The sequence below is a fragment of the Indicator indicator genome, chromosome 8, assembly GCF_027791375.1.
Source record: "Indicator indicator isolate 239-I01 chromosome 8, UM_Iind_1.1, whole genome shotgun sequence".
Lineage (NCBI taxonomy): Eukaryota > Metazoa > Chordata > Aves > Piciformes > Indicatoridae > Indicator > Indicator indicator.
This window is the reverse complement of record NC_072017.1, coordinates 31,480,382-31,493,134: the sequence shown is the minus strand read 5'-3', so window position 1 is coordinate 31,493,134 and position 12,753 is coordinate 31,480,382. Positions and strand designations below refer to the sequence as shown.

The following is a 12,753-nucleotide window of genomic DNA, read 5'->3' as shown; positions in this document are numbered from 1 at the left end:
CCTTTACTGCATTCCTTTTTATAAAGGTTTGCTTCTCCTCTGGAAAGGGATCTGGGAGTCCTGGTGGACAAGTTATCCACAGGACAGCAATGTGCCCAAGAAGGCCACTGGGATCCTGGGGTGCATTCAGCGGAGTGTGTCCAGCAGATCCAGGGAGGTTCTCCTCCCCCTCTATTCTGTCCTAGTGAGGCCCCACCAGGAATATTACATCCAGTTCTGGGCTCCCCAGTTCAAGAGGGTCAGGGATCTGCTGGAGAGAGTCCAAGGGAGGGCTACAAGGATGATGAACACTGCCCTATGAGGAAAGGCTGAGAGACCTGGGGCTGTTTGGTTTGGAGAAGAGAAGGCTGAGAGGGAATCTGATCATTGTCTATAAATATCTGAGGGCTGGGGTCAGGAAGGAAGGGGCAGGGACAGCCTCTGCTCAGTTGCACCCTGAAATAGGACAAGGGGCAATGGACATAAACTCCAGCACAGGAGGTTCCACCTTAACAAGAGGAGGAACTTCTTCACTGTGAGGGTCCCAGAGCACTGGAACAGGCTACCCAGAGAGGTTGTGGAGTCTCCTTCTCTGGAGATTTTTCAAGCCCTGTCTGGATGTGTTCCTGTGTGACCTGCACTGACAAGGGGGTTGGACTTGATGATCTCCAGAGGTCCCTTCCAACCCCTAACATCCTCTCATCTCCAGTTTTAAATCATACATCCTTATCAGTAAAAAAATCTTAAGCATGCTGTGTATCTGTATTTATGTATTTCTAAAATACAGAAATGTCTTAATGGACTAATATATTCCATACATTATAAAACATACACCAAACCAGAGGTGGTAAAAGGATGAGAAAAAGTGAAATGCAAAGTATTTTCCTATTTTACTTTAGGAATGTTAAACATAATAAGAAAACTTCCTTCTAGTGCAGCCCGTTTTGGATGCAGCCTCCAGTTTGGAGCCTGCTTATTTAGATGTAGTTTCTACATCAGTTATTATCCTAAGTTTATTTTCTCCATGCTACTACAGAACTTACAGGTTTTTTCACAAGAGTTTTTGGCTTTTTGGGGGTTCCGTGTGTGGTGGGTTGAAAATTCCCTCCCAACATTAAATTTGCCTGACCAGCTCAGCTGGAAGCAAATGGAAGCTGTATTTATAAGGCAAAACTACAACTTACAATGGAATGCAATGAATATGTACAGAATATTCAATATTTACAATATTTACAGGGATTTACAATTAATGAACAGCACAAGGACCCCCCCTGGCCAAAGACCAGGGGAAGCTGCAACAGCTTCTCCCTCCCCTGCCTCCCCTTTACCCCCCTGTACACAAGGGATAAGAGAAGCAGAGAAGTTAATGCCAGACAAAACAATGCAGCCAAGGTCAAGCAGAAGCAAGTTAGTCTCTCCCAGAGCAAAGCAGTGAGAAGAGAGAGAAAGATGATTTTGGGAGCCAAATCTTCTGGTAGATCTCTCTCCAATGGGTTGGTTTAGAGCAACCGTTATTTTCCTTCTTACACCCAGTAGGGATTTATTTCCATTTTACTACTTTCTGCTGGAGATCTGTTTGAAAATTTTTCAAGCCAACAGCCTGGCACTCCCACCCCATGCAAACTGGAAGGTTGGGTGGTCACCCAGTTTGTTTCTGTGGTCTCGCTAGGCTCTCCGATCCTGGCGTCTACCGCTCGCTCTTGGATGCTCTGCTCATCAGCCCTGTCACTAAGCCTCCTCTGCCGGCCCTTGGGCCATCCAGGAAGTCCACAAGTGCTCTGGAGTTAGGAAAGAGCAAGAGGTACTGCCTGAGTGTGGTGCATGGTTGGCACTTTGGGCTTGCCAGGGGACTGGCTGCTTGTTCAAAGCTCTTTCTGTTGTCTGCACGCTCGAGCGGTCTGCCTGGTGTGGTCTTTGACACGAGGTCGCCGACCCTAAATCCTAACCCATTTCACCTCTTTGCAGAACTAATCTGCACCCTGGTCCTGCTGGTGGCGTTTGTGCAAGTCCACTGTACTAAGCAAAAGTTTCCTCATTGGCACTACCAGGTGCCCTTCTGAGATGCACAGTGCTGTTTGGCAGGCCTCCAAAGCAGGCACCATCACTTGAAATAGCTGACTGGAGCGAGTGCAGAAGAGGGCAAGGAAGCTGGGGAAGAGCCTGGAGAAGAAATCTGATGAGGAGAGACTGAGGGAGCTGGGGATGGTTAGTTTGGAAAAGAGGAGGCTGAGGGGAGACCTCCTTGCTCTCTACAACTCCCTGAAAGGAGCTTGTGGAGAGGTTGGTGCTGGTCTCTTCTCACAGGTAATTAGTGATAGAACAAGAGGGAATGGCCTCAAGCTGTGACTGGGTAGGTTTAGACTGGACATTAGGAAGAATTTTTCCCCATCAAGAGTGGTCAGGCATTGGAATGTGCTGCCCAGGGAGGTGGTGGAGTCCCCAAGCCTGGCTGTGTTTCAAGATTGTTTGGATGTGGTGCTTGGGGCTGTGGTTTAGGGGTGACCCTTGTAGGGTAGGATTAATTGTTGGACTTGGTGATGCTGAGGATCTTTTCCATCCTGAATGTTTCTGTGATTCTGTGAAACAAGATCTTCTGGCTTGAAGCCTCTAGCCAGGTGAATTATTTGCAACAGTTCCTTGAGCAAGTAAGCTCAAGGCACAGTAAGCTTTAAGGGTGCTCTGGAAACAAGGAGCTGCTATTTTTCAAAGCTCACTTTTAATGTACAAAATCAAATAACTGGCACGTGGTGCAGCAAATAATTGTTTAAAACTTATTTGCTGTCTGGGCCCTTTGTTCCAGCACAGGACTCTCTGTTCTACTTTCTGACCACAGCTATGTTAACTCTGTGGAAAGCTGCTTTCATGTACTGGCATTCAGCCTCAAAGGCAGAAATCTCTTTTGTTGTTTTGCAGGACTGTATGTGTTAAGTTCTGCTAAGGAAGAAATAATTCGTGGCCTTTGTGTACTTAACTTGGATTTTCACAAGGGTTAAAAAGCCCTTTTAGAGTTTAAAATGTACTTTGATAGTATTTTCACCTAATCTTTGAGTCATTTTATAAAGACTAGTTAAGATGTTCCTTATTTACAGAGCATTAGCAAGGAACTTTAGCTCTGCATTGCCTTACTGAGAGGCAGACAAAGCAGAAGAAAAGAATGAAGAAGTGAACTGTGGTTCTTGTAACTTTCACTAACATAGTCAGAAATACACCAAGACAGACACATTTGGATTCACTGATAGAGAAAAATGGAGTCACTGAGCTGGAATTCTCTTCCTGAATCAAAAGGAAAGAGCAGGACTGGTTTCAACAATTATCCCATGGTTTTTAGATCTGCCTCCTATAACACCTTCATGCACCTAACTAAAGATAAAGCCCAACTATGAGTAGAGCTGAGATCCACTGGATGTAAGGCATTTCTGTTGACTAAGAAGTGTTGGATCTTTCCCTCCTGTTTCATGGTTTCCATGGTGACCTCAGGCACCAGAAAAGGCTAAAGAAGTCCTAATGTTGGGGATGGAAATGGGTAATTAATATTAGATACCAACAGATAATCTTAGGTTGTGTCACCTTTTCTGCTATGGTGGCATACCTGTTTTAAAAAGAAAAAAATGCTAACAGAACTGTAGCAATATAACCTTAAATACAATGGTTATTTATATATACAATCATATATATACATTTATATAAGGTTATTTATAGTTATATATATACATATATAAGGGGTGTGTGTGTGTGTGTGTATATATATATATGTAAATGCATATTTATCACAGTATCACAGTATATCAGAGGTTGGAAGGGACCTCCAGAGATCATCAAGTTCAACCCCCTACGAGAGCAGGATAACTTAGGGGAGTCTGCACAGGAATGCATCCAGGTGGCTTTGGAAAGTCTCCAGAGAAGGAGACTCCACAACCCCCCTGGGGAACCTGTGTTCCAGTTCTTCCTCACTGTAAAGAAGTTTCTCCTCATGTTGTGCTGAAACCTTCTCTGTTCTAGTTTGTTTCCATTGTTCCTTGGCTTATTCCTGTGCACCACCCAAAAGAGCCTGGCCCCCTCCCCTTGACCCCCACCCCTCAGCTATTGATAGACATTGATCAGATCCCTCTCAGCCTTCTCTTCTGCAGACTAAACAGCCCCAGGGCTCTCAGGCTCTCTTCCCAGGGGAGATGCTCAAGTCCCCTAAGCATCCCTGTGGCTCTCTGTTGGATTCTTTGCAGCAGGTCCCTGCCTCTGTTGAACTGAGGAGCCCAAACCTGGACACAGGATTGCAGCTGTGGTCTCAGCAGGGCAGAGCAGAGCAGAGGGGGAGCAGAACCTCCCCAGCCCTGCTGGCCACACTTTTCTTGCTGCCCCCCAGGCTCCCATTGGCTCTCTTGGCCCCAAGGACACATTGCTGTCCCATGCAGAACTTGCTGCCCACCAGCACTCCAAGGTCTTTCTCTGTGGAGCTGCTTTCCAGCAGGGCAGCCTCTAACCTGTCCTGGTGCCTGCTGTTATTCCTCCCCAGCTGCAGGACCCTGCCCTTGTCCTTCTTGACCTTCCTGAGGTGTTCCTGCCCCCAGCTCTCAGCCTGTCCAGCTCTGGTTGGATGTCAGCACACCTGACAGGTGTCAGCCTCTCCCCCAGTTTGGTATCATCAGAACTTGCTGAGGGTACTCTCCATGCCCTCAGCCAGGTTGTTGATAAAGATATTGAACCAAACTGGACCCAGTACTGATCCCTGGGGGACACCACTGGCCACAGGCCTCCAAGCTGACTCTGTGCCACTGATGACAACCTCTGAGCTCTGTTGTGGAGCCAGTTTGCAATCCACCTCAGGGACCAACCATCTATACCACATCCCCTGAGCTTTACTTACTGTATTTACTTTATATATACATTTGCATATTTGCATATGTAAATATATATAAAATATAATACATAATATATATTATATAACATATATGATATAATATATATTACAATGTAATATATAATATATTATATAATAGAAAATATAATGTATAATTTACTTATTTTCATATGTAAATACAACCTAATACAACCTTATATTCATATGAGGTTATATATCCTTATATATTTATATAAGGTTATGTTTATATAAGGTATGTATATTTGCAGACACACACACACATATATATATTCATATATATAATTATAACCAATGAACTGTACTTATGAGGAGTTTATTTTTTTTTTCCCATGCACTCATCCAAAGGGAAAATCTCTCCAGGAGTTCTGATGCTTGTGCACTATGCTTGAGGTCCAGGAGGTGTTGCCAGAAAGGCTTTAGCTCTGGTGTTTATTTGCTGGTGCTGGTGCTTCAGAAGAGCAAATAATGTTGGTGTAAATTTGTTCCCTGACTTTTCCCTCTTTTTTCCTTCAGGCACTAATGTGCATTATGACATAACAATCTGCCTTCATCTCTGGGCCACAAAAATGGGAAGAATCCCCACGTTTTGCAGCCTCTCCCTGTGTTTATCCATCATTTGGTCACTATACAGAGATAAACTTTTCTGGGTTTGAAGGTTTATTTTTTGGGGATGCAAACAGATGTATCTGCTAGCATGCTGGTTTTAAACCAGAGGAGGGTAGATTTGGATTGGACATTAGGAAGTTCTTTATTGTGAGGATGGTGGAACACTGGAACAGGTTACCCAGGGCAGTGTTGGAGGCCCTATCCCTGGAGATATTCAAGGTCAGGCTTGCTGGAGTTCTGACCAGCCTGATCTACTTGGGGATGTCCCTGCTTACTTCAGTGAGTTTGGACTATATGACCTTTTAAGGTCCTTTCCAACCCAAAACATTCTATGCTTCTGTGATGCCTAAACTGTCTCTACCCAATTGCTGTCCCTCTAGGGCTACCCAGCAGGAAAGGCAGCAGACCTTAGTTAAAGTGCAGGTTTGGAGGTTTTTCTCTGTTCTGCTCTTCCACCTGGCAGAGAACAGAGCTGTGCCAGGGAGCCAGAAGGTGTAGTGGGAATAGAACATACAAGCTTGCCCAAAAGACCTTATTGGCCTTAGATATATCAAGTTCAATGGTGTCCTGGTTTTGAGCCACGAGCTGCTCAGGACCAGAGGACAGAAAGATATTTTACTTCTTTTAGGAGACTCAAAATGCTGCAGACTGATTGGAAGTTTAAATGGAGGAACATCTCCTTTATGAGGAGAGACTGAGGGAGTTGGGGCTCTTTAGCTTGGAGAAGTGGATACTGTCTGCAGCAGTGCTTTTTGCAGTATATCTCCTCAAAATCTGTTGATTCAAAAAAAAAAAACAAACTTGTACCCTAAGCCTTTAGGGAGTCTAATGGATACTTTAAATGTCTCCATTTGCACTATGCAAATGCCTTTAAATGTTTGTTTTAACATTTGGACATAACAGAATGCAGGGCCTCACTGTGTGCTTCACTGGATTTGGTGCATGCTGCTTATTACAGCAAATCCATCAAGAGCACAGCACAGCTACTGCTGGTAGCAGAAGCCTACAAATGCAGTAGCTGTTACTCATTAAACTGAGCACTCAGATGGATTCTTCTAAACTGTGAATCTTGTTTTTTGTTTTTTTTTTTTTTCTCCATACCTTACCCAGAAAAAAAGCTTTTAAATCCATCAGTTATTAACCCTGTAAATCTAGAGGAAAAAAAAACACAAAAAAACCCAACCAACCAAACAAAAAAAACCCAAACAAACAAAAAGCAACCTCAAAGGTTCTGAATTTGCTGTTTGACCTTTCGGGTTCTTGCGTGGCCAAGGCAATATTGTGCATGTGCAGTGCTTGTAAAGGAAAAACAGCCCAGGGATTTTTGCTTTGCCAATTTGGCACAATCCTCTGATCCTGTGAATGACCCTGGTGGAATATGCATGGTGCACATGTGTGTTGCAATTTTGTTCTTTTTCACTAGAAGAAAGAACACAAGGTGCTAACTGATGTGGGTTTCCAGATTGCACAAACTGTGTGTTTGGAATTGTTCTGGCTGCGTTTTGCGGTGTTGCTGAATTAATTTCCTGGGTTTGTGGTGCTCTTGGTGTGCAAATGACCTTCATTAGCAATTGCTCCTTTGAAGACTTTTTTTTTTTAATGAAAATTGTCAGTTTTCCAAAGGCAAATATCAATTATACAAATACTGTTTTGAGCTCTTCAGTTCAACAGAGGCAGGCACCTGCTGGAGAGAATCCAACAGAGAGCCAGGAGGATGCATAGGGGACTTGAGCATCTCCTCTGAGAAGAGAGCCTGAGAGCCCTGGGGCTGTTCAGTGTGGAGAAGAGAAGGCTGAGAGGGGATCTGATCAATGTCTCTCAATAGCTGAGGGCTGGGGGTCAAGTGGAGGGGGCCAGGCTCTTTTGGGTGGTGCATAGGAATAAGCCAAGGAACAATGGAGGCAAACTTGAACAGAGAAGGTTTCAGCTCAACATGAGGAGAAACTTCTTTCCAGTGAAGGTGACAGAGCCCTGGAGCAGGCTGCCCAGAGAGGTTGTGGAGTCTCCTTCTCTGGAGACTTTCCAACCCCACCTGGATGCATTCCTGTGCAGACTTCCCTGGGTGCTCCTGCTCTGGCAGGGGGGTTGGACTGGATGATCTCTGGAGGTCCATTTTAACCTCTAATGCACTGTGACACTGTCACACTGCCTAAAATTTTGTCATGATAACTTCCTCATTCTTGAACAGCCTCTGGGAAGGAGACATGAAAGATTTTCTTGCTGGCAATGTAATTAGGGGCTACTTACACTATATGTGAATTGTGATTCAGTGCACTTTTCATCAGACATGCCTTTAAAGGAGTTCTGCTAACCCTTAACATAGAAAAGCAGCTGTAAACTGCTGTAAAGTGGCAACAGGAAATTGGAATAATGAAACTTATAGCTCTTGGAAAATGCTTCATCTTTTGGGGGCACACTGGTCCATAAAAGAAAATCACACAGAATTCAGTCAGTTTTAGGTGGATTTTTTTTTTTTTTGTTAACATCTACAAATATAATCTGTCTGTGTGAGTATTTGCCTGCTCCAAAGGAAAAGGAAGACAAAAAAAGTCCAGTTCTGGAGCCCCTATTACAAGAGGGATATGGACATGCTGGAAGGTGTCCAGAGAAGTGTCACCAGGATGAGCAGAGGGCTGGAGCTGCTCTGCTATGAGGACAGACTGCAAGAGTTGGGGCTGCTCAGTCTGGAGAAGAGAAGGCTCTGAGGAGACCTTCATGTGGCCTTCCAGGATCTGAAGGGGGCTCCAAGAAAGCTGGGGAGGGACTTTTTAGGGTGTCAGGGAGTGACAGGACTTGAGGGAAGGGAACAAAGCTGGAAGTGGGGAGATTCAGACTGGACATGAGGAAGAAGTTCTTCACCTTGAGAGCAGTGAGAGCCTGGAATGGGTTGCCCAGGGAGGTGGTTGAGGCTCCATCCCTGGAGGTATTTAGCCCTGGATGAGGCTGTGGCCAGCCTGCTGTAGTGTGAGGTGTCCCTGCCCATGGCAGGGGGGTTGGAACTGGATGATCCTTGTGGTTCCCTTCAACCCTGACTGATCCTTGTGGTTCCCTTCCAACCCTGACTGATCCTTGTGGTCCCTTCCAACTCTGACTGATCCTTGTGGTCCCTTCCAACCCTGACTGATCCTTGTGGGTCCCTTCCAACCCTGACTGATCCTTGTGGGTCCCTTCCAACCCTGACTGATCCTTGTGGGTCCCTTCCAACCCTGACTGATCCTTGTGGGTCCCTTCCAACCCTGACTGATCCTTGTGGGTCCCTTCCAACCCTGACTGATCCTTGTGGGTCCCTTCCAACCCTGACTGATTCTATGATTCTATAAAAAGTCTGGGAGCCTACCAATTTCACAGTAAGGGTTCTACTTCAGCCTGGGTTATGCCAACACAATTATTTTAAATGGAAATTGGGAAGGGGTTTAGTTGAGTAATTTCTGCCCAAAGTCAAAAGAAGCAAGTGTCCAGATGTTTAAAAAAAAAAAACAAACACAACTTTGTGAGAAAAAAATTAAAGGCATAGTCTTAAAACCATCACACAAATACAACTTCCACAGCACTGTGCAGGGGTGATCACCCCAGCACCCGTGGTGACAAGGGCAGTGATGCTGCTCTGCTGCAGCAGGAGGGTGCAGGGATATTGTTCCCATTTCAGAAGCTGAAGCACGAAATGCATTTCATTTTTAACTCCTTTGTTTCTGAACAGTGATTCCCTGGAGGCTCCCCAGCCTGCTGCTCTCACAGCCACCTCAGCAAGGAGCATGCCTGCCCGCCAAGAAAACATAGACACAAGACCTGCTCCTGCTAGCACCGCATCTGCTGCAGCCCTCAAGCCAACAGGACCCCTGGGTGCTGCCAAGTACTCGGGCTGGCAGCCTACAAACCAAGCAGGTAACTCTCAGTGAAGGTTTTTCTTGTTCCTTTAAAGACTTTTGGGTAGCTCAAGAAAACATACTTCACCCGTGGGTGTAAAAACAACAGCCTTCAACCGGTTATTTGTTCAGGGTACAGGCCAGCTGGTTTAGAAGAGGGAAGAAAAACAGATGGGAGCAGTTCTAGTAAACCAGTAGCCCTTTGTCAGCAGCCTCACGGATGTGTTTTCACAAACAAGCAAAATCAGATGTCTCTCAGCTTTGTTCAAAGCTTGTGAGGTGTCCCTGTACATGGCAGGGACAGGGGTTAGAACTAGATGGTCCTTGAGGTCCTTTCCAACCCTAACAATTCTATGATTCTGTATCAATCACATACGCACATCACCTTGAGTGCTGTGTCCAGTTCTGGGCCCCACCATTCAAGAAAGATGTTGAGATGCTGGAAGGTGTCCAGAGAAGGGCAACAAGGCTGGGGAGGGGTCTGGAGCACAGCCCTGTGAGGAGAGGCTGAGGGAGCTGGGGGTGTTTAGCCTGGAGAAGAGGAGGCTCAGGGGAGACCTCATTGCTGTCTACAACTACCTGAAGGGAGGCTGGAGCCAGGTGGGGGTTGGGCTCTTCGCCCAGGCAGCCAGCAAAGGAACAAGAGGACACAGTCTCAAGCTGCGCCAGGGGGAAGTTTAGGCTTGATCTTAGAAAGACGTTCTTCCCACAGAGATTGGCTATTGGGATGTGCTGCCCAGGGAGGTAGTGGGGTCAATGTCCCTGGAGGTGTTTAAGAAAAGCCTGGATATGGCACTTCATGTGGTCTAGTTGATCATTTAGGGTTGGGTGATCAGTTGGGCTTGATTCTGGGAGGTCTCTTCCAACCTGTCTGATTCTGTGATCACAGCTTCAACTTGTTGCTTCCTTTGTGGTTGTGTGACCACAGACCATACCCGGTGCCATTTCAGGGCTGGGGCTATCAATAGATGTGTGTGTGCCAAATGATGGTTTCTGAAGTAGATCTTAATTGAAAAATAAAAACAAACAGAACCCCAAATCAAACAAAAAGGCATTTGAGTGGTTACATATTCGGGTTAGATATTTGGCATTTGTAGGGTTTTATGTGAGCAGGGTGCCAGAGTATTGTGTTGGTTTGTGATCTGTTGGTTTATTTGAAGGTGGATTCTTGCAAGGGCAATTTGCATTGCTGCTACTGCTTGAAAGAGTCCAGTGTAGAGCCACAAAAATGATGGAGTGGAACATCTTCCTTATGAGGAGAGCCTGAGGGAGCTGAGGGCTCTGGAGCTTGGAGAGGAGGAGCCTGAGAGGTGACCTCATTGCTGTTGATAAAGATGTGCAGGGGGAGTGCCCAGAGGCTGGAGCCAGGCTCTGCTGGGTGATGCCCAATGCCAGCACAAGGGGCAGTGGGGGAAGCTGAGGCATAGGAAGTTCCATGGAAACAGGAGGAAAAAAATTTTTCCTGTGAGGGTGACAGAAGACTGGAACAGGCTGCCACAGGGTTGTGGAGTCTCCCTCTGTGGAGATATTCAAAACCCACCTGGATGTGTCCCTGTGTGATCTGCTCTAGGTGATCCTGCTCTGACAGGGGGGTTGGACTGGATGAGTTTTTGGGGGTCCCTTTCAGCCCCTAAGATCCTGTGATACTTCTGAATGTAGTTTGGTGATTCTTACCCCTTCAAACCTGCACTAAAATGTCTTATGCCTGGAAAATGTGCCATGTTCTCAACACACCTATGCTATAACCCTATCTGTGTTAAGCTATGCAATAAGTGTATCCATCTACCTGTATTGCTGCAATATCCCATGCAGTAATTTGGGATAATCACAAGCTCACAGGATGTTAGGGGTTGGAAGGGACCTCTGGAGATCTTCAAGCCCACCCCTCCTGCCAGAGCAGAACTGTAGAATCCAGCACAGGTCACACAGGAACACATCCAGATGGGGCTGGAAAGTCTCCAGAGAAGGAAACTCCACAACCTCTCTGGGCAGCCTGCTCCAGTGCTCTGGGACCCTCACAGTGAAGAAGTTCCTCCTCTTGTTAAGGTGGAACCTCCTGTGCTGGAGTTTATATCCATTGCCCCTTGTCCTATCCCAGGGTGCAGCTGAGCAGAGCCTGTCCCTTCCCTCCTGACCCCCAGCCCTCAGATATTGATAGACATTGATCAGATCTCCTCTCAGTCTTCTCAGGAAACTTTTTGCTTAAACTGAATCAGTCTTTGGTGCTGAACTAAATTTAGTAGTAATTTCCAAGGCTCTAGGAAATCTCTAATACTAATTAAGCTTTAGCTGGATTATTTATTCATTTATTTATTTTTGTAACAGTGAGATGAATATTCTTGACTCTCTTCTTGGCAAAAATCTAAGATGTTAAACATTGCTTGGGGGTTGGTTTTGGTTTCTTTTTTTTTTAGTTCCAGTTTTAAGGATGCTTCCTCTTTAACCACATATCTAGTCCAGAAAAAAGAACTACAGAGGCTGTGGCATGAGAATGAAGATTCCAACATAAGGTGTGAATGTCATTATGTGTTCTGAGATGGCATTTAGAGCAGAGATTTGTTTTGGTTTGGCTGTGCAGTTCTGCTAGCAAGCCTCAGGATGGCAGTACACTCATTTCAGTCCTCCCTTGCCTGGTTCCCCAATCCACTCTTAAGAACAAAGTGAAGACTTAAATTTATATCAGTTCCATTCTAGTACTGTTTTAATTCTTGGACTTAGCCAGCACTGGAGGGAAAAAAATACTCAACCCTTTTTAAAATTCCCTTTCTGGTAGCATGGGTATTTAGGGCAAATGTTTCTGGGAAGATGCATTTTTTGGTAAGTGACTGATTGTGCTCCATGGGCTGCTCAGAGGAGGTGCTGGGGTCAACATCCCTGGAGGTGTTTAAGAAAAGCCTGGATGAGGCACTCAGTGCCATGGTCTAGTCGATCAGTTAGGGTTGGGTGATTGGCTGGACTTGATGATCTTGGAGGTCTCTTCCAACCTGGGTGATGCTGTGAATCTATGACATATGCTGAGGGAGCTGGGAGTGTTCAGCCTGGGGAAGAGGAGGCTCCAGGGAGACCTAAGAGCAGCCTGCCAGGACCTGAAGGGGGCTCCAGGAAGGCTGCAGAGAGACTGTTTGCAAAGGGCTGCAGGGACAGGAGGAGGGACAATGGCTTCAAACTAGAGCAGAGCAGATTGAGATTGGATGTGAGGAGCAAGTTCTTTCCTATGAGGGTGGTGGAGCACTGGAAGAGGTTTCCCAGGGAGGTGGTTGAGGCTCCTTCCCTGGAGATATTCAAGGTGAGGCTGGATGAGGCCCTGGGCAACCTGATCTAGTTGGGGATGTCCCTGCTGACTGCAGAGGGGGTTGGACTGGATGAGCTTTGGAGGTCCCTTCTGTCCCAGACCATTCTGTGACTCATCTCCTAACAGCAGCATAGCTG

General features: G+C 46.0%; 1 protein-coding gene across 2 annotated transcripts in view; it reads left to right on the top strand.

The window, feature by feature from the left end:
• Nucleotides 1-12,753, top strand: part of PDLIM5 (PDZ and LIM domain 5) — a 188,203-nt gene that overhangs the window by 132,758 nt on the left and 42,692 nt on the right. For both annotated transcript variants that reach the window (XM_054383212.1, XM_054383211.1), the window contains one exon: nt 9,159-9,343. In XM_054383212.1, coding sequence (XP_054239187.1) covers nt 9,159-9,343 — 185 coding nt within the window. The remainder of the gene's footprint in view (nt 1-9,158; nt 9,344-12,753) is intronic.